Genomic DNA, 27,665 nt, shown 5'->3' with positions numbered 1-27,665 from the left:
TCTTCTGTTGGTAGCCTACCAGTTCCGGTAGACTTGTTGATTCAAGATCATGCGACAACATGGTCGCATGATGAGCCTGATGGAAAATAAATATGCCAAAGGCTAAAGATACTAATAGTGTCAAGTTGTATCAATCTCCACCGCTACGCCGATACATCTGACAAGATGGAAAGAGGAATAGCGCTTCCGGTGGGCGTGCAAATACGGGGTCGGTGGGAGGACATATGACCACAGGGGGTCATATTGTCCGGGATTGGCACGGGGAATGCACCTCCATCGTTTTTCTTTTTTCCAGCGAGCTATTGTGGATGATGTCACAATGCAATAACCCTCTCAGCCATTTTGGAGTACGTGAAATGTAACTATAAAGTTATAGGTAACTTATATAATCATTAGGTTTCCTTATTTTGCTTTAATTTATGTAATAATTGTGCATATTCCGCTTCCGGTGTGGAAAGATTGCAGCGCGAATTCACATTTGCAGCAGCCTCACCCAGTACCGTCCATGCAGTGTCTTTGTCCGTGTCTGCGTCCAAGTTTTGTCTTTGTTGGATCAGCTGGGAGAGCTTGGTCTGCTGCGTCCTGTGGGCCCAGGGACCACAGCCCTACCCGCAGCTGCGCCCGAAGAGGAAATACAAAGGGCAGTCTGACAGGACACAGAAGTGGGGCAGGCTAAGCTAACTGCTGGCCCATGCAGACCGGCAGTTTCGATAACACCGAGGGCGGTCTGGCGGCAGCCTCGCCTGGCATCGACTGTGGTGTTTTTGGTGTCATCGTGTGGAATGCATGGAGGTGTGTCGAGGATGTCTGATTGGGACAGCTGGCATTGGATCGGCTGGAGGGGCCTGGTCTGCTGGGTCTGGTGGGCCCAAGGACCATAGCCCCTGCCCAGAGCTGCACCCGCAGAGGAAACACCAAGGGTGGTCTGACAGGACGCGAAAGCGGGGCAGGCTAAGCTAACTGCTAGCCCATGCAGACCAGCAGTTCCGCCAGTCATCCTGGCTGGCATCCATTCCCTTGGACAGTGATTTTTTTTTTTGGTTTGGATATATGTTTTAGTTTGGATATGTGTGTTCTTGTAGTTCTTGTAGTTTTTGGATATATGTTTTAGTTTGGATATGTGTGTTCTTGTAGTTCTAGTAGTTTTTGGATATATGTTTTAGTTTGGATATGTGTGTTCTTGTAGTTCTAGTAGTTTTTGGATATGTGTTTTTGTCTTTGTGTTGCACTGCTGTGGGCTGGGGGAAACGATATTTCATTTCATTTCATTTCATGTATGCAAGTACATGACATAAAATAACAAAGTGTTCTTGATTCCTGATTCCTTATATTCTGCATTTGTTTGGTGTTTTGTGTAGTAATTTTGTCCCTCATTTAGTGGTTATTGTAAATCTGTTACGGCATATCTAGTCTGTCCAGTTGATACCTATTATATGTCTGTCAACCCTCCTCTGATGCTCCTCGTGAAGTTTTTCTTTTCCTGATGAGGTTTTTTCACATTAAGGGCCTATGGATAAGGGGTGTCGTACCATCCATAGGATGTAAAGCCCTCCAGGACTAAATTTTGATTTATGGCTTAACAAACATATTTGACTCGATTTGACTGGTCATAGGATTTTCTCTTTTTCTTCAAAATGGACGTAGAGAGATTTCGAAGGGAAGTGGTCCTTTACTCTGTTCGTGAGTGATTCTGTATTATGTGTTTACAGATACTCAACACCAAGGAAGTATTCGCTACAAGTTCAACTTCATTGCAGATGTGGTGGATAAGATTGCTCCAGCGGTGGTACACCTGGAACTTTTCAGAAGGTAAAGGAAACATTTTATGGCTTCAATTTAGCAAAAGGTGCTCTTTAAATGGAAAAAAATGTATCATTTGTCCACTCCCAGGCTCCTTACTGTATGTACCTCTCTGCAAGAAATGTAATTTATCCTTTTTCTCTGCCAGATTACCATTTTCTAATGAGGAGGTCCTGGTGTCAAGCGGTTCAGGGTTCATCGTGTCGGAGGACGGCTGGATTGTCACCAATGCACACGTGCTCAACAACAAGCAGCGGACTAAAGTGGAGTTGAAAAGCGGTGAACAGTTTGATGCCACGGTCAAGGACATGGACCAGAAGCTGGACGTTGCACTCATCAAAATTGAGTCAAACGTAAGTGCTCATCGGGAAAGAGGACACTCCATTTACACACAGCTTCCCAAAGTCCTTGTTGTAAAATCTGTTTTGGGTTTTACTTTTGCCTCGCGGCTCATCGTCCGGGGCTGACGTCAAAGCAGCAGACAGTGTATCAGTCCTGCAGAGGATGTCAGAAAGTTATTCCAGGAGAAAAAACATTAACAAGAGCCTTTACCAACTCAAATCAGATTGCAGGGAGGCTATTTGGTCATATCTTGTGAATTCAGAGCTTGAACTAATTCATCCATTCATTCACTCATTCATGTAACTGCTGTATTTTCAAGAGCTGCTTTGTATAAAACCCTTTTGTGGTGAGCTCCCGTGAACACCATCATGGCTTCTTTTCCAAACCATTCCACTGAAAGATTAGCTAAGTGAAATACAGGATTTCCTCACTGGATTTACAAAGGAGGAGAACATAACGAAGAAATCAGAAAAGGCAGCACCTCAACTGACAACTTATCTGACATACACAAGAAGGAGCTGCTCTTAAATAACACAGGCGTGTTAAATGTGCATTACCATACAGCTGTAAGCCACCATAAAATATTTTCACATATGGGTATACAGGTGACATGTCTCTCTTTGAAAAAGCCTATGAGCATGGAAATGCAGACCATGATACAGAGGAAGAAGGTCTGTTTTCATTGCCTGTTACTGTTACTCCATGCTGGTAGGCATATTACATATTACCAGATGATCTGCACAAGGAAGACCCAACGGTCAATAACAGACAGAGGAGGGGGCCTGGAGGATTGAGACCTCCTTTTGTCTGTTAAAACGTGGACATTTTAAGTTGTCCCTTCAGAGAAAACTCACCAGTGTTTCAGTCAGGTAATGCCTGAGAAATTCTGGGTATAAGAATGAGTATGAGTGGATAGGTAATGTTAAATTATGGTGAAAGCTACTCCAAAACATGTCTACCCCCTAAAGGCTGTTTCACATGACAAGCGGCAAAATGGCACAGCACTATGAGGAGAGCACTGATGCTCAGCTCACTGGGATGATGGACCTCAGCAGCATGTACCCCTTTAACCTGGCATTGTAGTGTTCCACCCAAAAGTCGATCTTGCTGAACTGTGACCATGTCTTCCTTCTGCTGACCTTGTGAAAGTGCAGCCAATAAGCTTACAGCTTCACATAGCTGGAAGTAAACAACAGGAAATCAGCGTTATATGTGGGGAATAGAACCAAAGAAAATATGGGAAAGAGGAAACAATGCGAGTAGATAAAAATTTCTTTCACTTTTTCCTTTGCCCTTTGTTTATTTCCTGCCATGCTTTGTGACAACATATCCACTTAATCATGCTACTACAATGCTCGTTGTGTGTAGGACTCTGCAGTAAGATAATGCCCCCAACACTGGCCATATCAAATGGCCCTAAGCCTTCGACAGGCTTATTTATACGTGACCCCCCCCCCCCAATGCTTTGTGGCTTCTTTGTAAAGTGGGCCACCTGATCATCTGGGTGGTCTTAGCCCCCCCCCCCCCCCACACACACTCACACACACTTGGAACTGGGCCTGTTTTCAAGTCATTCTCACTGTTCTTAGTTTTGTAACTGATTCTGGGTGGCACGGTGGCCCAGTGGTTAGCGCTGTTGCCTCACAGCGAGAAGGTCCTGGGTTCGAACCCCAGGCCGTCCCGGGTCCTTTCTGTGTGGAGTTTGCATGTTCTCCCCGTGTCTGTGTGGGTTTCCTCTGGGCACTCCGGTTTCCTCCCATCATCAAAAAGACATGCATGTCAGGGTTCATACTCCTGTCTGTGCCCCTGACCAAGGCAATGGGGAGAAATAACTGGAGTTGGTCCCCGGGTGCTGCACGACAGCTGCCCACTGCTCCTAGCTACACAGCTAGGATGGCTTAAATGCAGAGAGTAAATGTAATTTGTATGTATGTACAAAATGACTAATAAAGAGTATTCTGTTCTATTTCTGCCTTTCGGTAGACTCCCTTGCCAGTGCTCCATCTCGGGCAGTCTTCTGACCTTCGCCCAGGGGAGTTTGTGGTGGCAGTTGGAAGCCCCTTCTCTCTCCAGAACACCGTCACCACCGGCATCATCAGCACGGCCCAGCGCAACGGCACGGAGCTTGGCTTCAGAGACTCAGACATGGAGTACATTCAAACTGACGCCATCATCAATGTGAGTCCACTTTACAGAAAACGTGTTAATGTCCCGTGTTTGCTCCTTTTCATTTAATTTCACCCTTTTTGTTCTTTTCATCAAGAGTGAGCGTGCAGTAACAAAGTATTTTGCTGCTTTCTTAATTCACAGTATGGAAACTCGGGGGGACCGCTTGTTAACTTGGTGAGTACGGTATTGTGTGTGTGTGTGTGTGTGTGTGTGTGTGTGTGTGTGTGTGTGTGTGTGTGTGTGTGTGTGTGTGTGTGTGTGTGTGAGAGAGAGGGCTAATGCCATGCAATTTGCATGTGTTATGCATATAATCATGGATGGCATCTATCTTGTTTTATTTATGACAATAAAAAGCAAGGTTTTGATGCTGTTTAATTTAATACTCAAGGTCTCTCTCCATTGTGCATTTTTAATTGTGCGCATACATTTCAAAGCATATTTAAGGATGTTATCAAACAGTTCTACTGGGGATAACTGCTATGTGGTCATCGAGAGATGGAGAAGGAAAAAAATAAATGAAGATGAACTATTATGGAGGCATTGGAATTGACAGAGATCTCACATGCATTTATCAAGGTTTCAGCCTCCAGCTTTCTGCTCTGAAAGCACAGCTCATTGAAAAGGGAAGAGTTGCCGTACCAATGGTACATTCTATTAATTGTACTTCATTGTGAGAGATTAAGTTTCAGCATAAAAATGACAATTATCTAGAACAATGTATTGTTATTGAAGCACTGCTGGGGGTGAAAAGTCTCGATAGAGAGCAATTTACATTATGTACTTGGGAAAGAAATGACTTTCAGAGGAAAAAGTGGAAGACTACCCTCAATGCCAAGCCTTCTTTCATTGTGGCTGCAGCAAAATCACCACAACAAAGAAAATCTAACTGCAATCTTGTTATTTTCTCTTTATGGCAGGATGGGGAAGTAATTGGCATAAACACTCTAAAAGTCACCGCAGGGATCTCTTTTGCCATTCCAGTTGACAGGATACGCCAGTTCCTCGCCGAGTCACACCACAGACAAATCCAGGGTTCGCAAGATTATGTTTTTCATCTGTATTATTTATTTAGCAACAGGATCATAGGCAACTTCTTTCATGTGTGCTTTCATCTTACTTTGTTTTGCTTTAGGAAAGACGGAGCCCAAAAAGAAATTCCTAGGCGTCCGCATGCTGCAGCTCTCACAATCGTAAGTAAACATCCAGAGTTAATTCCTCAAGCAAACTAAACATACATACATACACACACACACACACACACACATATACACTACCGTTCAAAAGTTTGGGATCACCCAAACAATTTTGTGTTTTCCATGAAAAGTCACACTTATTCACCACCATATGTTGTGAAATGAATAGAAAATAGAGTCAAGACATTGACAAGGTTAGAAATAATGATTTGTATTTGAAATAAGATTTTTTTTACATCAAACTTTGCTTTCGTCAAAGAATCCTCCATTTGCAGCAATTACAGCATTGCAGACCTTTGGCATTCTAGCTGTTAATTTGTTGAGGTAATCTGGAGAAATTGCACCCCACGCTTCCAGAAGCAGCTCCCACAAGTTGGATTGGTTGGATGGGCACTTCTTTGAGCAGATTGAGTTTCTGGAGCATCACATTTGTGGGGTCAATTAAACGCTCAAAATGGCCAGAAAAAGAGAACTTTCATCTGAAACTCGACAGTCTATTCTTGTTCTTAGAAATGAAGGCTATTCCATGCGAGAAATTGCTAAGAAATTGAAGATTTCCTACACCGGTGTGTACTACTCCCTTCAGAGGACAGCACAAACAGGCTCTAACAGGTACTATTTAATGAAGATGCCAGTTGGGGACCTGTGAGGCGTCTGTTTCTCAAACTAGAGACTCTAATGTACTTATCTTCTTGCTCAGTTGTGCAACGCGGCCTCCCACTTCTTTTTCTACTCTGGTTAGAGCCTGTTTGTGCTGTCCTCTGAAGGGAGTAGTAAACAGCGGTGTAGGAAATCTTCAATTTCTTAGCAATTTCTCGCATGGAATAGCCTTCATTTCTAAGAACAAGAATAGACTGTCGAGTTTCAGATGAAAGTTCTCTTTTTCTGGCCATTTTGAGCGTTTAATTGACCCCACAAATGTGATGCTCCAGAAACTCAATCTGCTCAAAGAAGTGCCCATCCAACCAATCCAACTTGTGGGAGCTGCTTCTGGAAGCGTGGGGTGCAATTTCTCCAGATTACCTCAACAAATTAACAGCTAGAATGCCAAAGGTCTGCAATGCTGTAATTGCTGCAAATGGAGGATTCTTTGACGAAAGCAAAGTTTGATGTAAAAAAAATCTTATTTCAAATACAAATCATTATTTCTAACCTTGTCAATGTCTTGACTCTATTTTCTATTCATTTCACAACATATGGTGGTGAATAAGTGTGACTTTTCATGGAAAACACAAAATTGTTTGGGTGATCCCAAACTTTTGAACGGTAGTGTATATATATATATATACATATATATATATATATATATATGTACACACACACACACATATATATATATATATATACACACACACACATACACACACACACATATATATATATACACATATATACACGCAATATACTTTTTGAAAAAATATCTGAAATTTATCGATCAGTATTTTTAAAGTATAGAGAATCAAGGTTGTAAAAGCATTATGAGGTGACCCACCATCCTTAAAAAGGTCATCATTATTTGTTTTAACTTTTCCACAATGGACAGTTTTGTAGGAACTGCCCTTTTTAAAATGGCAGATATCTCATTTTGGGATGAATTATTTATGTTGTGCAAAGCATGTTACAAAAGTAACAGTCAATAAGTCATTTGGACCATAATCAATAAAATGTCTTCTTCAGAGTGTAATCAAATTTTTAAAGACTGGTTATAAGTTCCCATCATCTTTGTTCGTCTCTGTCCAGTTTGATCAATCATCTCAAGGAGCGAGAGAGTGACTTTCCCGATGTGACTTCCGGGGTGTATGTTTATGAGGTAATCCCTGGAGCAGCTGCCTTCAGGTACTTCACACCAGCCATTGCACTGGATATTGGCTTTTTCATTATTAGACATTGCCTGAAGCACATCAGTATGGTACACAGTGAGATATTCTTAAGCCGTAAGGTTTTTTTTTTGGCACTTTCTTTGGGGGGGGGGGGGGGGAGTGTTATTAGCAATATGAACCAGTGCTGGGAGACCTCTGGATATATTTCAAAGCCCTGGAAAAAGAGCATCTGTGTGATTCTCAAGGCTGCAGTTGTGGTCCACTTGCTCATTATGCTTCTTCTTCCCAGAGGCAAAGCTCTGACATCTTTCTCTTCTCGTATGATTTAAAAGATGAGGTTGCCTCCCTAATTGATGGCAAACTTAGACCCCTCGCAGTTTGCTTATCAAGCTGGAAAAGGTGTGGAGGATGCAAAACTCTTCATCCTCAACAGAGTAAAAGCACCTTGAGAAACCCAAATCTCATGTCAGACTTCGGCTTTTAACAAGATGCAGCCTTGATTTTTTTTTTTTTTTGTCTTTTGGTTGTGCAACTTGCTTCTTGTTTTAAATTACCTGATCAACTTTTAGTGCTGCTTTTGGATTTATTTTAACAAGCAGAATCCAGAAGGTTTTGGTGAATGAACACATGTGCAACACCAAGGTCTCAAACACGGGCTCATCCCAGGGTTGTGTCCTGCCCCCACCCCCCCCCGCTTACGTACACAGACAGCTGCAGGACTTGTCAAGATGACAGCTGTCTTGTGAAATTCTCTGATGACACCGCTCTGTTGTCTCTTCTCTGGGCCTTGGAGTCAGATCATGGTTGTGCCCTACCTGCGTTTGTTAAATGGTGTGATGATAACTTCCTCGACCTCAACATAACAAAAACTAGGAAACTAATTGTTGATTATAGGAAATATAGTGACAAACCAAAAGCTAGCATTATACATGGTGAGGATGTTCAGATTTTCGACACATAGAAACGTTGTTTGACTCTCAACTTAAGTTTGATGTGAATACAGAGTTGGTTGTCAAGCATGGACAACAAAGAATGAGGAATGAGGAAGCTTAACTCTTGATGTCTGCGATACTATTTTATGTAATTTTCATCAATCATTCATTTAAAGTCTTTTAACTTTCTCATTTATTTGTTGGTTTAATGGGTTGTCTGTAAAGGGCAAGAGTAGCTAGCCTATATGGTATTTTTTAAGGTCTGCTCCGAGATAATTTGAGTCCAGTAAAGAGACTTGTGCTCCTTCTGGGAGAAATATGTGGCCCAGAAAGCAAAAGGAACTAGAGGAGTGCAGTCAGTAGAGTGCAGATCTCCACCAGGCGTACGTATCTCCCCTTCGCTGGTGTTCAGACTTGGCGATAAACCCTTTTTCACCTACCGGGAGAAGGGAAATACACGCACTCATGGACAGAAAATTAAATTTTTTTCCTCTCATTATAAGATTTTTGTGCCGCACCAGAGTCGATTGAACAGGAAATATGAAAAAAAATGTGTTAATATGCAGCACTCAAACCGAAATAACAGCGATCAGGGTATCATAAGTTCAAAGCCCTTATTAAAAGACATGTTTAACCATCGCAATTTTCATGATATAAAATAAATGAAGGCGATCCAGATAGGAAAATTGCTGTGGCCCGGACCCGTCCCACACCCAACACCATCCGGCCCACATACCGCATGGAATGATGGCACTTGGGCAGTCCGCTCCCGTTTGCCAGATCTGGGCCAAAACCAAACCATAGCAATGCCGCATGTGCCACATATTTGCCAAAGGTGGCCCATATTTGTTTTGTGATATTTGGGCCATATTCACCATTTACCACACAGGCCACTTCAGGGTCACATTCAGATTACATGATGCCGAGAGCACCGCATCTTTGACAAAAAAGGCCCACGTTTGATTTGGTATATTTGGGCCACATTTGCTATTATACATGTGGGCCACTTCAGGCTCACATCCATTTTGTCAGGCCCAGAAGAAGGCCATCAGTGCCGCATCATTGCCTGAAGTGGCCCACATCTGGATGCTATCTGGGAATGGCTGCTCTGCTGATTGACTTTCTTTCATAAAACAATGGTAAGAAAACACAGCTCAGCCATGGGAAATGTTTTATTGTAACTGAGATAAAATCCAGCTGTGACTGTAATTAATCCTGCTCTTGAAATTGTATTTTTATAGCGGAGTTTTAACATTGGAGATTATGGCAATGCCACGTGGCAGCAAGGTATATAAGATGAATTATTTTTGGTTTATCCGGTGTTTCTCCAGTTCTCCTGTGCTGAGATCAGCAGGGAATGATTTGCTGGCTTGCGAAATGCGATCGACTCCTCATTTACTTTCAAGACTCGTACCCGAATACATAATGTTTTGATTTTGACACTATCGCTGCCCAATCTGACTCAACCGTACATGTGAGTCACGCATGAACAAGGCTGACTCAGAGCGGACAGTGATGCAGAGCAGTGGTCAAGCAAGCTAGAGAGGGAGCGATAGCGGGAACAACATTTTACGAAGGTTTTTGATCACTGCAACCACGAGAGGTTCTTCATCATACAGCCATAACTGCACAAATTTTTTTTGAATGATACGTCTAGTAGTTTGCGAGATTAGCTGCGGACACACACACACACACACACACACACACATACACAAACAAACTTACAAACCCACACACATACAACCCCCCCACACACACACACACACACACATGACCAAATGCACAATCTCCTCCAGGCTATCTGCGTGGTGGAGATCAGCCAATCCGACCACGTTCTGTCCAGTGAATTCACTGTAATGCCCTCAAGCCGGCGTTATAATGCGCCCCTTAGGAAAACAAACTGCTATTCTAAGCCCTTCATTCCTTCCATCAGGTTACTAAATGCCAACAGTGGTCATTTTAAATGAATGCCACGTTATCTTTAACTTGTGTGAACTATAATGGGTGTTTTATCTTTTTCTTTTTCACCTGGTTTCTCGTGTAAGCTCTCATACACGGGGAGACTCGAGGGTGCCAGAGTGTTTGCTGCTCGTGTTGCTTGTACCCATGTACTAATCTGTTGTCTCCGACATGTTGCTGCTTGCCTGTGAATTGTTTTGTTGTGGACTGGCTATGCTGTAAAACTGACTTGCCCTTTTGGGATAAATAAAGTCGTCTTGAGTTGTAGACAGGACCAGACCAAAGAGCCAAGCAGAATAACCCCCCAAATTACTCTTTACAGTTACCATGATCTAAATAGCCCATCACCATTGCTGTTCCACCGGAGCGTTGAACAGCATATAGCAGTAGCCTTGGATAAAGCCAGATACACTGGAAAAGATGTTGTGATTGCCGTCCATCCACATGTAGTATAATATCAGTGGATTATGGAGTGGTCCTGTAGGGGATAATCACCCCTGAAAGACCTGTTAGCCACCCCCCCCCCAAAAGAGAGAGAGGGGGTATTTAAAAGTTAATAGAACCAAATGCTGTCATTTGAGTTTTTGATTATTGTGTTGGAGGCAATTTGGCAAATAATGACATGGTGTACTTTCCTAATTCGCATGATGAATGTAGGGATTTAAATGTAATTTAACATTTAATTTAACATTTTCTTATCACAATTCAAGCTTTTGTCTAGCATGTATTTATTGCAAGCCACTGTTGAGTAGGTGATAAGTTAATTTAGCTTGTACAGATGAGTACAATGACATGCCCCGACAATTCATTAAAATAAGATTTAAAAAGAACTAAAAAAAAAAAGAAGAATAAAATAGCCAGAACTGGTTAACCAAAAGGTTAATCGTATGGAGGCAGAGAAGCCACCCAGTAAAACGCACTGAAATTCCACCCAGAAGGGCAACTATTTCAACCAACGGAAACTCACTGGAACAGTGTTTGTGGAATATATCGAGTATACCTTAATAGCAACTCAAAGCAAAATGAGTCACCGAACAAATTATCAGTAGGGACCAGAAACAGAGAAAGGGAAAAGAACCGATGTTTTCCCTGAGATAGGCGAGCTCAGCTGGGCAGGGTCAAGTGTGTTTCAACAGGTTGTGTGTGTGTGTGTGTGTGTGTGTGTGTGTGTGTGTGTGTGTGTGTGTGTGTGTGTGTGTGTGTGTGTGTGTGTGTGTGTGTGTGTGTGTGTGTGTGTGTGATCTATTCTCGTGTTGCTTGCTCCACAGCGGCGGCATGGTTGATCACGATGTGATCATTGACATCAACGGACAGCCAGTTCACACTCTGCAGGACGTGAGTGAAGCTGTGCAGACCGGCGCGGCTCTTACTGTGGCGGTGCGGCGGAAAGATGGAGATGTCATCCTGACTATCACTCCCGAGGAGATTGATTGATAGACGAACTGTTTTTAATAAACGGCGGTCATTAAGATGAAGCAAATGAGTGCTGTCACTCTGTATATTCACTGGTAATCACTCCTAATGACAGAGTACGTGGAGTTTTCTGAGCAAACAGCACTGCAATCTTTCCCCCCGAACTGGTGTAAACAGAACTATCTTTTATGTAACTTGGGTATTGATGTGGGTTTGGGAATGAACAGGTCACTTATATCAGTGGTTCTCAAACTTTTTCGCATCAAGGACCCTTAAACTGACACAAACTAGACCACTGACCCCCATTTGATGAGAGTTTGTCCCAGGGTCCCCTATCTGAAGAGATTTTTGCTTTTAGATCTTTTGTTACACAAAGTCTATGAAACCCATGACCAAAATAGTCATACATTGTCATTGTGTTATTCATGGATGGCGTTATAGTGGAAATAAATTATTCCCCTTTTTGCTGGGGACCCCCTGGAACCCCCGGAGGTCCCCCAGACCCCACTTTGAGAACCACGGACTCATATGATGCAACTACGTGATGTGCATTTGCCTTCATTTGCTGTTGGTGAAGAAAATCAAATACAAGACAAATGCTGTGCAGAAATGTAATAAAATGTGTTTCTCAAAAGACATCTTGTTTTTCCCCCCCACTTTATGATGATGAGTCAGTACTGGTGGATTGGTGGAACTCAAGTAAGTGACTAAGGTGCCAACGTTCAATTCAATATCTTTAAGTACCTAGTAGAGACAGCAGCCTCTTTTACATACAGCCCATTCATCAAATTAAAGAATTAAGAAAATAACACCTTACCAGTCAGGATTTTATTGAAACAGCACTTGTGCATCGACTGGTGCAGGGGGACATGGACTGCATTCCTTTTTGCCACTACAGAATGAATGAAAATTCAAAATCCCAGGACTCTGCAGTGACATTTCATTCCAAGAACCACATTCACTCCTTAATTAAAAGGCTGTCGAGCACAACAAAGACAGCGAGGAGCACAGCGAGGAAAAACACTTCAGCTCCGTTCTCCCTTTGAATCAACAGTTGCAGAAGTACTCCAAGTTCAGTTTGACCTGAACCTGAATTTAAACTTCAGGAAAAGCTGTCCACTTATTGGCACGATACAACAGGTCTATTTGAAATTGCCATTCGAGTTCATTTCAAAAGAATGGTGTACAGTTAATGAAAGGTCAAAGCACATGTTATTCCTCTGCTGGTAATGGGATCATTCTTTATTCACAATCCATTTGACACAAAATAAACAAATAAAGCAAATAAATAACAGTTCAACGTAACAAAAACAATTTCCAACTAACCAGTGTGGGAAAATCAATATTGTATATAACATTTTATAAGGGCAAGGTCCTTCAACCCCACAAGACAATGGTAATAAAGTTTGTTACAGTACATCATATGGGACATATAAACTGAATTTGTGAGTCATCCTGACTTTATAACTAAAATAATCCAGACGAAGGGCATTTGCACATTTAGGCCGGTCTTAACAAGTCCTGTAAACAACGATTATGTCAGTTTATGTACACAGTTTCAGCAGGTGGAAGAACGAATAGTCCTAAAATGGGAAAGGAAAAAAAAAAATCAAACATGAATTAAAATTTCACCTGAAATTTAATCTTCAAAAGACAAATTTGGTGGATTCATGACCCTGTATTGTGAAATCTGACACATTTTGAATGGGGTCATGAAACTTCTTGTGGAGGACCAGTTCATCCTTCAGTTGAAACTCGGTACATGAACTCAGTACAACAAGTGTTGAGAGCGTTTTCTGTGACAAGCGACATGTTATCATACTTAAATGAACAGTAAGAAGCAATATGACGTTACAAATTCACCCTCTGCATCTATAGCATTTCATGTCACTTCCTAGCCCTTGGTCCTGGGTCTAGTGTTATCGTGAATGTCAACCAAAACCTTACAGTTAAAGATAAATTCTTCTGATTAAATTCTGTACTTTAAGCAGTCTTAAAATCCAAGCCTGGAAGCAAAGCAGAAAGATATTCAAACACAGTTAAGATGTATGGGTTGCCCCTCCAAAAAAAATTCCCAAGCGCAAATAACTCAAACGATGGAATCTCATATATGCTGCAAGGACCATTTACGCAACGTTACATCCTTGGTTCTGTCTGTACTTGTTTGACTGAGTATATCACATAATCAACCAGCGTTCAATCTACAATTTATTTTGTTTTCATTTTCATTGATGAAACATGTTCAAGAAGTGACAAAAAAGCAAATACTCCAATTTATGCTTTTGTGGCTTTATGTAACAAGATGTAAAAGTTTTAAGTACTTGGACAGTATACTGGTGTTAAAACATCAGTGCACCATTTTGCTGCGACCAGTTTTTATATGCTCCATACACAGCATCTCTTGACATAATGTGAATCCCCAAAACCAAAGTATTGAAACCGTCTAAAGAGGACACAGTTGCAACCCTTGTCAGGCTACAACTGCACCTTTCTGAATCCTACATGTTTTCTGATCCCGTCTGTCACCAAGCCAAAGTCCCTCAGCCTGTGTCGGCTTGTGGCCTTAGTAGTATGTGCACCAGTTGCTGTAATCACTAGGCATCAGCCCGCCGGTGATAAGAAGTATCAGGTCGACAAACCACCAGATACCAAGGCCTCCCAGGGTCAGCAGCTTGCCCACGGCTGTGCCGGTGTGGCCCAGGCAGAAGCGGTCCACTCCAAAACAACCCAAGAAGAAGGAGTACAGTAGGGTGGTGATAAAATAATGTCCGGTGTATCTGGACAAGCCAAGGGAGTCAGGAGTACATTAGATACTGCATAACACATTTCACTGTTTTTATTCACTCCAGTTAAAACTGTTGCACTTGACATGACATACTTACTTGGCTATGATACGATTACTGTATAGCAAATGTACTACTACTACTTCATAAAGTATGACTGTGATATGATTTTTACAAACACTACTACTACTATTTAATAATGTGCTACAACGATACGCTTGCTAGTTTGTAAATGTACTACCACAAATTATATAGTACTACCATGCTATGGTTATTAAATGTACTACTACTTCATACAGAGCTACTACGATATGATTACTGTAAATGCGCTACCATTACTACTACTACATACAGCATTACCATGATATATTTACTAAATGTACTATTACTGCTACTACATACAGTACTACCATGATATAATTACTAAGCTGTAAATGTACAGCTACTAACTCATATAGTACTACTATGATATGATTACTAAAAGTACTACTACTACTACTTCATACAGCACTCCTATGATATGCTATGTTGTGCGCCATGATGGCTATCGGTAACACTCAAATCTATACAGGGAGTGCTGACTCTCTGGTTAGTCACTCTGGATAAAAGTATCAGCCACATGAGCAAACTGTAAACTGAAAATCTAGTTTGCAGCCCAACACATGACTGAAAACTGCAGATTTTTTTGATACGTTTGTAAACACTGCTCTCTAGTGGCGAACTGGTTACCTGCAGAGGTTTAAATGGAGACGAAACCCCCAGTTTCATTTCCTTTCTGTCCATCCTTCTGACACTAACAACCCATCTCAACTATCAAATAACAACAGCAAAATAGATGAACTGTAGATAAACTGCAGTTTGTAAAATTGAAAATTTCCTCGCTCTCCAAAAACCTTGAAATGACTGACAGAAGTATGCGGGCAAAGTGGATAGGGCCACACCCTTAAACTAATGACAGCGTCATACTAAAATAAGACAATATGAAACATCCAACGATGTTCACCTACTTTTAATTTTCAATACCAAAAATTAAAAAGACAATCGCAATTTAGTGCCTGAAACAATGGAATTTCAGCAGATTGCACTTACTACATTTGGAGGTAATGCCAATTTATCATCGTTTCCAATCCCAAATACAACCCAGATACCAGTGAACACCTGAAAAAAGTTTTTGGTTTTTCTGACTCCTCTAACTATGTGGATTTGATTAAACTTAACCTTTGAATAGTGATGCAAGCAGATAACATTTTACTAAGGAAAATACATTATTGGAGCATATTGTTTTTAGGCCAGTAGTCACTGTGTACTGCATAGCAAAAGGAACTTAAATACACTTCTGAAGACAGCCCAAAATGAGACAAGACTCACTCTTATGCCAGCGTGACTTCTGGTGGTTATTAATAACAGAAACACTAGCAGACATTTAGAAATATCAATAACACAACATTTTGCCAATAAGAACACCTGTCAAGAAAACCTCATCTTCACTTCCATCTGGAGAGCTATTCCCTCAGCCTGGCTTCTCTTAATAATAATAATGGATTACATTTATATAGCGCTTTATCTTGATTCCCAAAGTGTTTCACACTGAAGGGGTGAAACTCACCTCAACTACCACCGTGTAGCACCCACCTGGGTGATGCACGGCAGCCATTTTGCACCAGAACACTCACCACAGATCAGCTTGAGGTGGAGAGGGGGGAATCATTGAGCCAATTACATGGGGGGATGATTAGGTGGCCAGATGGAGAGAGCCAGGTTGGGAATTTTACCAGGGCACCAGGGGATCTCCTACTCTTTGCAATAAGTGCCATGGGATCTTTAATGACCAGTGAGTCAGGACCTCAGTTTAACATCTCATCCGAAGGACGGCATCTCCTACAGCAAAGTGTTCCCGTCACTGCACTGGGGCATTGGGATTGATTTTTTATTATTATTAGGATCAGAGGGAAGACTGTCCCACTTCTGGCCCACTAACACCAACTCAGTTTTCCCAGGAGGTCTCCCATTCAAGTACTAACCAAGCCCACACCTGCCTGGCTTCTGTCATTCAGCAGAGCCAGGGTACATGTTGGTATGTACACTCACCGGCCACTTTATTAGGCACACCTGTCCAACTGCTCGTTAACGCAAATTTCTAAACAGCCAATCACATGGCAGCAACTCAATGCATTTAGGCATGTAGACATGGTCAAGACGATCTGCTGCAGTTCAAACCGAGCATCAGAATGGGGAAGAAAGGTGATTTAAGTGACTTTGAACGTGGCATGGTTGTTGGTGCCAGACGGGCTGGTCTGAGTATTTCAGAAACTGCTGATCTACTGGGGTTTTCACACACAACCATCTCTAGGGTTTACAGAGAATGGTCCGAAAAAGAGAAAATATCCAGTGAGCGGTAGTTCTGTGGGCGAAAATGCCTTGTTGATGCCAGAGGTCAGAGGAGAATGGCCAGACTGGTTCGAGCTGATAGAAAGGCAACAGTAACTCAAATAACCACTCATTACAACCGAGGTATGCAGAAGAGATTCTCTGAACACACAACATGTCGAACCTTGAGGCAGATGGGCTACAGCAGCAGAAGACCACACCGGGTGCCACTCCTGTCAGCTAAGAACAGGAAACTGAGGCTACAATTCGCACAGGCTCACCAAAATTGGACAATAGAAGATTGGAAAAACGTTGCCTGGTCTGATGAGTCTCGATTTCTGCTGCGACATTCGGATGGTAGGGTCAGAATTTGGCATCAACAACATGAAAGCATGGATCAATCCTGCCTTGTATCAACGGTTCAGGCTGGTGGTAGTGGTGTAATGGTGTAGGGGATATTTTCTTGGCACACTTTGGGCCCCTTAGTACCAATTGAGCATCGTGTCAACGCCACAGCCTACCTGAGTATTGTTGCTGACCATGTCCATCCCTTTATGACCACAGTGTTCCCATCTTCTGATGGCTACTTCCAGCAGGATAACACGCCATGCCATAAAGTTCGAATCATCTCAGACTGGTTTCTTGAACATGACAGTGAGTTCACTGTACTCAAATGGCCTCCACAGTCACCAGATCTCAATCCAATAGAGCACCTTTGGGATGTGGTGGACTGGGAGATTCGCATCATGGATGTGCAGCCGACAAATCTGCAGCAACTGCGTGATGCTATCATGTCAATATGGACCAAACTCTCTGAGGAATGTTTCCAGTACTTTGTTGAATCTATGCCACGAAGGATTAAGGCAGTTCTGAAGGCAAAAGGGGGTCCAACCCGGTACTAGCAAGGTATACCTAATAAAGTGGCCAGTGAGTGTATGTCTGCCTTATGGCTCTCTTATTGTTGAAAAATACAATTTAACTACAAGATCAGTCAAAACTATTAAACTGCTAGGATGGTAGCACCCATTCAAATGATCCACCAAGCAGCTCAAAGTTATGGAAAATATCACCTCTTGCAGCTACTCTGCTTGTTAAAAGACGTGTAACGTAGTTTTTTTGTCTCACAACATTTTACCTTTCATGTCAGCTGTGAACAATAAGGTCAACTGATTGAGCACCTGAAATAACATCTTATTCTTATCTTAAGATCTCTTCCCTGGTACAAGTAATGTTGCTTATAAAAAATTATTGCATGATGGTTGATGGCAATGCAAATCTGGAATTTCTAAGTAACAGGACTAGTTGTAACTTTTCAACCAATTTTAAAGATTTTTGGAAAACCCCAAATCAAAGTTCTTCCTCTGTAATTGTCATAACAAAAACTAGTAAAGTCTGTCTCAAATGTCTATGTGCATTTTCTATGTTGAACAAAAATGATTTTCACACATGGCAAGTACCATGTGAAAGTGAGTTGTATGTAACCAATTTTCACACATGATAGATATTCTTAAACAGCTGCAAATGGCAAACTATTTGTTAAAATTATCTTGCACGTTTTCGGTTTTTGTAATTTTTTTCTTTTCTTTTTTTCCACAAATACAAGTGTTGACAGACAATTTATCTTCATATATATGTGAACAAACTGTGGAATTTCAGGACTCTTACCCCTTCACATAGCTCAAACCATCTAAAGTGGATTTACTAGACCACCGTAAGTCAAGTCAAACTTATTTATGTGGCCCTAAATCACAATTTAGCCCAAGGGGGTACAACAACATTACATTCTGTGCAACCCACTCTATCCTTAGACCCTTGACTTGGATGAGGAAAATCTCAACATAAAAATCTGTGGAAGACAGCAAACGGTCTGAACTGTGAGACAATGCTCAATTTGAAGGATTAGTGTCCCTATTTGCTGGCTTCTTAGTGTGACTGAAGCTCAAAACACAACATTCTACAAGACAAACAGGGCTGCAAATCCAAGTGTGGGGTACTGGACCCAGAAAAAGTAATGTTCAAGGAAGAATGTATGCAATAAGAAAAACCACATAATAGGAATAGCATCTTAAAGTGAAAATGTAATGGCAAAGTGTCATAACATTTATCAGTTTTAGAAATCTGTTTTATACATACCATTCTTGGATGCAAAAAGTGGATCATTATTTTTACTAGTCCCAATAACATTCTAGCTATCTAAATTCCATCCATCCATTCATTATCTGAACCACTTATCCTACTTTCAGGGTCGTGGGGATGCTGGAGCCTATCCAAGCAGTCATTAGGCGGCAGGCGGGGAGACACCCTGGACAGGCCGCCAGGCCATCACAGGGCCGATATATACACACACAAACACACACCCATTCATACCTAGGGGCAATTTAGTATGGCCGATTCACCCGACCTACATGTCTTTGGACTGTGGGAGGAAACCGGAGCACCCGCAGGAAACCCACGCAGACACAGGGAGGACATACAAGCTCCACACAGAGGACGACTCGGGATGCCCCCCCAAGGTTGGACTACCCTGGGGCTCGAACCCAGAACTTTTTTGCTGTGAGGCGACCCCGCTAACCACTGTGCCACCGTGCTGCCCGCTATCTAAATTCTAGTTATCTAAATATCTAAGCCAAGTCAAACTGGTGCTGAAGATATCTCAAATTAATTCTTTTTAATAAACTAATCTATCAAATTAACTATGAGTAGCTATAATTGTATTTAAGCAATCAATTTTTTAGATATAAGTAACAAGGGATCATTACAAAAGATTAGATTTTTTTCTTAAAAATCTACGATTTCATTAGAATGAATCATAAATAATTTTGAGATAATGTTTAAGTATCTTCCTAAGTCATGATTGTGCAAAAGTTACATGGAATTAACTTTTTCAATTTTAGATATTCACAATCACAAATATTTACATATCTAATTATCTAGTATAGCTTTTGACAAGTCAAACTTGCATTCATGTTATGCAGAATGAATCAACATTTTGACTAGTTATAACTGTGTTTAAATAAACGTGTAGATATTTACAATAATCATTCTGACTAGTCACTATATTGTGGATACATAGAGGAAGCCATCTAGAATTAGTATGTTATCAGTCATAATCAAACTGCCAATACCAGGTCTAATACCAAGGGAACAATTTCATCTGATGAATCAAATTTGGATAATATATATCTGTATGAGGGTGAGCAGAAATCAATAAAGGTTAATTCATCATGATTAATAATAAATAAGATACAGACACTGAGATTAAACTTTTGACTAGCCCCTTGTTCATTGACATCATGAATTAACATTTTGTCAAGTTCTAATTGAAGATATCAAGATTTAAAATTTTAACTGGTGACAACAGCAGCATATATTTACTTTGATATCTCAAATTCACATTATAATGAGTCATTATTTCCTCACTGCTATCTTTGATTAGTATGATGAATCATCAAAAATAACATTAGATATGTTGCCTGAAATTTTGTTGAGCCAAAAATGACCAAGATATCTAAAATTTAAAGTAGCTCGTTCGAATAAATGTTAGAATGGCTTGCCCTAAAATTTTCTCACAACGGCATCACACAATGATGTTCTCCCCTTATTAAGGTCGTATATATGGGCAAGTGCATATAATGACATCTCACATAACAACACTTACTTGATGCAGGGTACATTCCCTCTGAGGAACTCTCTGGGTCCAGCACACTCAATATCATCTAGTACAGTGCAAATGACTGGTGTGTGGTTCACCTCTTTTTGAGTCTGGCCACCCCACTAAAAAGAAGGTTGGATGTCAGTTATTGATGATTTAGCCACCACATGTTTCAAGGCATTGACAGTGGCACATACCCCGACACAACCGTGGCCCAACTCCAGAAAGGCACTATTGTTGCCTGCATGATCCACAGGGTCCTGACAGTGCACGAACTCCTCCGGCCTGTGTGCAAAAACATTGATATGACAAGAAACAAGAGAGGAAATGTGAAACTGATTTCAGCAACTATAGGGTTAGTGGTTGTGTCAGGAAGGGCATCTGAAGTAAAATTTTGCCAAATCATTATGCGGATTGAAAAGACCACCATTGGTGCTGTGCCAATGGAAACTATCAAATCCGCTGCGGCGACCCCTGGGAAACAGGGAATAAGCTGAAAGAAGAAGAAGAAGACTGACAAGGTAAATGAATGATATTAATAAATCGTCAGTCAATCGATCAATCAATCAAACGTTATATAGCGTATTTCATACATTAAAATGTAATGCAATGCCCAACCCTAATCCTAGCCTTTACCTCAGTGGACCAATCATGTCCCATGGAGGGCCATGTGTAAGCAGGTTTTCCTTTCTATCACAACAATGGGTGATTTCGCAAATTACCACACCTTCAACTATACAGGAGAGAACTAACTGAGAAAACTATGTTGGTGACATTTAGGTTCAGGAACTACAACGACTTACCCGCAAACCCATGCACACTCCACTCCTGCTTACCTCCTTCTTACTATCTCTCAAAGACTACTAACTGTGCACTTACAAAACTGACACACTCTGGGTCTACACTTTTCTCTCACCTGGCCCCAAAATGGCGGAATGAAATCCTTGTCTCCATTATTGCTACTGAGTCACTCACTTCTTTCAATAAAGACCTAAAACTTTCCTCTTTCAGTACTACCTTAACCCTTAAATTTTCAGAAAGAAAGATTCATAGACTGACTTAGTGGACCTTTGCAGCTAATATGAATCACCAAATACAACTATTGGTGTGAGCGATTACTATTGTGCCTTGACGCATGCTCAATAATCCAAGTAAGTTAATCAAAGAAGGTTGAATCAATTCATCTGGATACAACGTTTATATCAACGTTGTACTATTGCACAATATTGTTTAATATGTATTGTTGTACAATTACTATTGTGCCTTAACTTACTTAGATAATGTATCTCCTATTCACTGCCTCTTGATGATCTACAGTAGGTGCACTTACACTAAATGAAGTTGACGTGACATGCACTCTTGTATATGATAAACTTACTTTGTAGCAAATGTACTACTACAATGTCATGCAGAACTACTATGATATGATTACGATATGATATGGCTAACATGAGCTACTAGCTATAGGGAGCGAGGTTTATACTTACAAATAGCGGCAGAGAACGACTGGAGATGTAGGTCTGTATTCATATTGCTCGGTGTAAGTCACGTTCGGCTGATTACTGAACGGGACAGTAGTCGCTGCCTGTCCGGTGTGTGCAGGTGTTTCTAACGACGACGACGAGGGGGATGAAGAATTCTGGGAATTAATTCCTTCCAAAAACTGTAAAATCAGCACCGTCATCAGCAGCAGAAACTGTCCGCACAAGAGAATGTAGTTCACTGAGATCCTCGCCATCCTCAAAACAGAACATGAATCCTCAAAACGCGTTTATTTGACGGAGACATTAGCGCCAGAGACGAATGTTTTCATAGAGAGCTGAGACTGCGTCGCACAGATGTGACGTAGTAAAAGGCGCAGACGACGCAGTGCCGCTCAGCGGTGAAACTGAAAAGGTGCACAAATTGAAAGTGGAAGGAAATAAAATGGAAAGGAAGGATAAGAAAATGAAAGTGTTGAAAACTGGGTTTTTCTTGGTTCTGTTGAATTGGATATGCAATCTTGTGGGACAGGGTATTTTTTCAGCATTTGGCATATACGCGTTTGTATAATTTATGAATATTGTCTCTTGACACCGACTGAAAATGGAAAGGACCAAAACAGCACAACACGTCTATTTCTCTTCACCCCCTCCCTTTTCAGACGACATTGTTCGGCTCTGTAGTTAATGAGTCTGCTTATTTCACCAATTTGTTTTTCCTATTTGCAAGTGGTCAAAATGGGAAAAATAAATCACATGCAGTCGTATGCAGTAGCTTCATAATGTAAATAAATGGCATATTAAAAAGAAAATAGGAGACCAACAATCAAAAGATGAAGAGGCCATCACGAAAAGGCCTACTCCAAATGCAAGTTTAAAAAATTACGACGACTGCCAAATAGGAACAGTTTCTGTTTTATGAGAACAATGAAAACTTTCCAGCAGTATTGCGCACTGGTTATGAATATTGCTGGCGCTTTTCGACACTACTGCAACATGCATGGATAAGAAGACACGCTGGCCGCTGGCTCGCGAGTACGACCCTTTAGTCGAGCGGTTAGCAATGTCTCCTGCGGTGCGGGCGATACAGGCTCGCTTCCCGGCTGCGGCAGTTCCTGTGGTTACGTTGTCCCCCGAATTCGCTACTTTACTTTATCAACAGACATACCAAATCAATAGTTTGAGACGTTTTTAGACAGAATGTACACAGCAAAGTCGATTGTTTTACTGTGCGGCCAGATGGAAGGAAAACTTGACTAAATCAATCTGTAAAATGAAAATTTTAATAAATTCCGTTAAAACGTTTAATGCAACATCCAGATGTGTTTTAGGATATTTCTATGTGGACTTCAAATTCCATAGGTTATTCGAGGTAAATTCAAATAAATTGCCAAGGAGAAAAGAAATATGAGCTACAGTGCAGTGCTTCAGCCATAGATTTTAAACCGGATCATTTCCATGTCGACATTTAAAGCTGCATATATCTCTTAATACTTGCAAGGCGTTTTTCTTCATTTCAAGTAGACACTTCTTCATTGGAGTCTGTGACCGGTGGCATGATACAAGGTTCTTTTAGTTGAACATCTGAAGTTTGTTTTTGACCACAGCCGGTCCATTGGTCGTTAACCAGTGAAGAAGAGCAGAAGTGCACACAAGGCGCGAGGCCCTGATATCTCAGATCATTCACAAAAGGAAGGGGCACCACGGGGGACACCAAATGACTGGCTTGGGCTTGTATTCTCTGATACGGCTCAAAATCTGCATGAAGCTGCGCTGGAGGGTATCGAGTTGGAATTGGTGTTGCAGAGAAATTGCAATACGGGTAATAGAAAACTCCTCCAAAATGAGAGAGGCCTACCAGGTCCTGTCAAAGAAAAAGGATACACCACATAATTGCATCCATTTGTGCACATTCTGATAAATACAATGGCCTATTTGTTGACAACATGCCTGCTGTACCTTTACCAGCGTGTGGTGTTGCAAGTCGAGTCCCGGCCCTGCAGCTCTTGCAGGTGATGCATAGCCAGTCTGCATAGTGCTCACTCCACATGGCAGTGGATGGTCTATGGTGGCAGGCCTGTACAAGGCTGTCCCTATGCTTAGCTGGACAGGGTGGAATAGGTTGTTGGCTACACTTAAATCATTGAGATGTCGACTTAAATCTGGTGGATAAAAGTAGTTGTGCGGAAGCCCGACTAAATGTGTGTCTCTTTCCCCAAGGCACCCCGCTGGCCCTGGTTGGTCTGGTCGGCCTATAGATGAAGGTGCTCCAGCAGTCATTAGATTTATCTCATGGCTCCGTTCAGGGTCAGTCTCTCTCTCTGTCTTTAATGTCTTCTCAGGCTGGATGGCCAAATCTGTCCTGGCTTTTGTCTTCTTGGGGCTGAAAGATTCTCCAGAGTCTTGTCTTGAATTGTCATCATTGTCTCCATCTTGACCGCTGTCACTTTCATGTGCTTCTTAACGTATAAAAGAAAATGTCACTTTTAGGTACAGGTATGTCAGATAACCAAATATGAAAATATGACCCAATATTAATCTATACCTTTTATACAGGCCATCACTGAATATTCTGCCAACAGTGGTTCAGCTTTTATGCCATTCATATGCATCTCTTTTGACTTTTGTGATGGATGCTGCAGTTTCCTATGATTGCGGAAGAAGAAAAAGTTACTTTTTAAATCACACTCATTGATGGCATGTGAGGGATGGAATGACTGACTGGAACATAAGCAGAGAATCACAGAAAGTTGAATCAGTTCATCTGGACACGTTTATTGACAGAAATGTTTCATCACTCATCTAATAGGGAATAGTTGCAATCACAGCATTGTAAGATGGTGACAGACGTACTCTTAGTCCCCCCCCACCCCCACCCCCCGGTTCAGGGATGGTCATACCCTCTTCGCATAAATGTTTACATAGATGTTTAGATGTTTATAGATTACATTCTTATGACATCTAACAATGCTGTGGTTGCAACCATTACCAATCCTCTGTGAATAGTACACATGGCCATCGTAACTCTAGTTAATGCTCATAGCACTTTGCATATGGAACTGATCGATAGTTCTGGTCGTTATGCCACTGTGATGTTTATAAAGGTGGGGATACCTGCAGTCGGTTGAGACTGAAGAGGTCACTTGAAACATTTCTCTCTTAATAAATGTTGTGTCCACGTGAACTGATTCAACTTTCTGTGATTTTCTTACCTGGATTATTGAGCATGCATGAAGACATAAGCAGAGAATACATGTGTAGGACGATACATTATGATACATGGGGGATACATAAAGGCATTTCAAAGCAATTTTCCTCCATATGATTCCCCACGGTTCTCTTCATAGGCCTATATACTGACAAAAACATAACTTTAAGATAAGGACAAAATACCACTTGTGCATTTTAAATTCTGTCATATGCAGTTCCCTAAAGTTTTTAGCATGGCAAGTTGTGCTATGAATTTATGAAGTTTTAGACAGATAGATAGATAGATAGATAGATAGATAGATAGATAGATAGATAGATAGATAGATAGATAGATAGATAGATAGATAGATAGATAGATAGATAGATAGATAGATAGATAGATAGATAGATAGATGTGTACACTGATGACAAGGTCAATTATAACACACTATGTACTTAATATTGTGAAGGTATCAGATACTTTAGATAATTAAGACACATTAGTTTTTGCATGGAGTTGGAGATCAATGCATTACAAGTAAAATAGACCAACTACTGGTTTGATCATTTGCCTCCTTTACCCCTGGCTACCCCAACCCTGTTACAGCATATGATGTGCTTTGAAATTGCTAACCTTGTTGTCATATTAACATTATTAACTGCAGTGTGTGTGTGTGTGTGTGTGTGTGTGTGTGTGTGTGTGCGTGCGTGCGTGCATACTTTTACATGTAATATTGTGTGTGTGTGTGTGTGTGTGTGTGTGTGTGTGTGTGTGTGTGTGTGTGTGTGTGTGTGTGTGTGTGTGTGTTTGTTTGTGTGCATTTGAAATAAGCTGAAGTTGAGGTTTAGTTTTCAGTGAATTCACCTCTTTTCTCTTCTGCCGTTGCCAGTGTCACGAAATCCCTTAGCGAAGGGATTGTTGTCTATTTTCAGCTGTGTGATCTGAAACGAACGACAAAGAGTTTCGCCCCGAAAACAATGAAACTTCCCCCCCCCCCCTAAAGTTAGGACCCTACATAGTTAACGTAATACCACGACAGCGGCTCTATAGATCCGAGGTAAAGGTGTGAATAATAATGTCCCCAGGTGTGACTAGAACCGGTTGGTGGATGAAGGGATCGGAGTGAGAGTCGGGCTGGTGTGAGGAGAAGTCTTACCTTCTCGTTCTGATAGGCGGTCACCGCGATGAACTCGGTCTCCGCAAACACGTAAGTCCTAAAAGTGCTGTAGGGCAGCTTCACCATGTCGTTGGCCTTCACCACATGAAACCTCGGCTGGTATTTATGCATCGAGTTGAGAATTGTCTGAAAATAACGAGAGAGGAAAAAAATGCATATAGGGAGAAAGAATTTGTGCAACTTTGAAAACATTACTATGATTATTATAGTTGGGATTGTTACTGCCTTTACTGGGCCGTTTCACGTCACGTGACAGATCAAAACTTCTACGAACTATACGAAGGCAACTCAAAATCAAGTGGGGGTTTTCTCTTACGAATCCGTGCTTGTCGGATATGTTGTTGGTGAGTTTTAGCTTGTGGAAGTTGACCACTTTGGACATCCACTGCTCTCCCGTGGCCGGGCCGTCCGGATGGATATACATCCGTTTGGGCATCTCAGGGTCTGCTTTCCCCGCCACCACCCAGCGGGAGTTATGAAACTTATAGCGACACTCGTCCGCCGCCACGACATCCATCAGCAACATGTACCGGGCTCGCCTGTCCAAGCCCGCACACCTCACCCTGAACGGCGGGAACATGCGCCTGCACACGGAAAGACACGCCACAGCTATCAAGTCAGCACATCTGCAAAGAAAACCAACAGGGCTGACCCGCCATCAGTTACCCTCACTTTGCATCCTCACAGTCAGTCCATTTACCTTCCCGACTTGGTGATGACCATTTCCGTGCCGAACTTATGGAACTGTTGCCAAAGATCCCTTCCCTCTAAATGGACTTTGGGGTCATCCTCAGTCATGTCCTCCGTCTCCGACAGTTTGGGCGCCGCGGGATGCGCGGACTGAACGGCGGCTACCGGCGACGTGTGGGTCAGGGTTGCGGCTCCGGAGTCGAAAGTGGCGCCGCTTTGCGCCAAACGGAGAAGAGATCCGCGTGCAGGGAAGGCGGCTGACGGGAGCGCCGAGTGTCCGGACAGCAGCGATCCAAATGCGCCGTCCGCAACTCTGCTGGCTGAGAAGGGCTGCAAGGAGCCAAGGACACGCGGGTCCGACAGATTGTGCATCGTCTTCAGATGATGAGAAACTCTATGCACATGTTTAATACGTTGATATTTATATGCATGTATATGTCCAGATGTTCCTCTTTGAAATGATGATGTGCAAATGTTTCTATAGCCAAGTCTCTGAACTCCAATCAAGGTAATATAGTCTCAATTGCAAATCCTATATTAAAGTTTCAAGTATAATGGAGAGCATCACGTTCCTCTTTTCTTTTTTTTCTTTTTTTTGGATCTTGCGTTTTAACTAATAAGGAAGTGCAAAGAATCCATTTCTTTTCTGGTTGGGGTTGATTTGTTCCTCGATAGGTTTGGACTCTATATGACAGCC

The 27,665-nt window shown here is 41.7% G+C and overlaps 3 protein-coding genes across 3 annotated transcripts in view; 1 reads left to right on the top strand and 2 right to left on the bottom strand.

Annotated features, from left to right (window-relative positions):
• Positions 1 to 12,206, top strand: part of htra4 (HtrA serine peptidase 4) — a 43,383-nt gene extending 31,177 nt beyond the window's left edge. Inside the window, exons 2-9 of the mRNA XM_056275174.1 lie at positions 1,710 to 1,809; positions 1,949 to 2,153; positions 4,126 to 4,320; positions 4,453 to 4,485; positions 5,229 to 5,343; positions 5,444 to 5,501; positions 7,245 to 7,340; positions 11,484 to 12,206. Coding sequence (XP_056131149.1) covers positions 1,710 to 1,809; positions 1,949 to 2,153; positions 4,126 to 4,320; positions 4,453 to 4,485; positions 5,229 to 5,343; positions 5,444 to 5,501; positions 7,245 to 7,340; positions 11,484 to 11,649 — 968 coding nt within the window. The 3' untranslated portion in view covers positions 11,650 to 12,206. The remainder of the gene's footprint in view (positions 1 to 1,709; positions 1,810 to 1,948; positions 2,154 to 4,125; positions 4,321 to 4,452; positions 4,486 to 5,228; positions 5,344 to 5,443; positions 5,502 to 7,244; positions 7,341 to 11,483) is intronic.
• A 272-nt stretch (positions 12,207 to 12,478) lies between these two features.
• On the bottom strand, positions 12,479 to 22,258 carry tm2d2 (TM2 domain containing 2). The gene is made up of 4 exons (XM_056290970.1): positions 21,918 to 22,258; positions 20,628 to 20,715; positions 20,437 to 20,552; positions 12,479 to 14,405 (listed from the first exon to the last, which is right to left on the bottom strand). The coding sequence occupies exons 1-4, from the start codon at positions 22,166 to 22,168 to the stop codon at positions 14,192 to 14,194; spliced, it is 669 nt and encodes a 222-aa protein (XP_056146945.1). The 5' UTR covers positions 22,169 to 22,258; the 3' UTR covers positions 12,479 to 14,191.
• tbx3b (T-box transcription factor 3b) lies at positions 22,240 to 27,340 on the bottom strand. The gene is made up of 7 exons (XM_056279566.1): positions 26,979 to 27,340; positions 26,595 to 26,862; positions 26,258 to 26,404; positions 25,966 to 26,042; positions 24,457 to 24,557; positions 24,256 to 24,370; positions 22,240 to 22,318 (listed from the first exon to the last, which is right to left on the bottom strand). The coding sequence occupies exons 1-7, from the start codon at positions 27,338 to 27,340 to the stop codon at positions 22,240 to 22,242; spliced, it is 1,149 nt and encodes a 382-aa protein (XP_056135541.1).
• Positions 27,341 to 27,665: the final 325 nt, after the last annotated feature.

The sequence above is a fragment of the Lampris incognitus genome, chromosome 1 (assembly GCF_029633865.1).
Source record: "Lampris incognitus isolate fLamInc1 chromosome 1, fLamInc1.hap2, whole genome shotgun sequence".
Taxonomy (NCBI): domain Eukaryota; kingdom Metazoa; phylum Chordata; class Actinopteri; order Lampriformes; family Lampridae; genus Lampris; species Lampris incognitus.
This window is presented reverse-complemented; position numbering and strand designations above follow the sequence as displayed.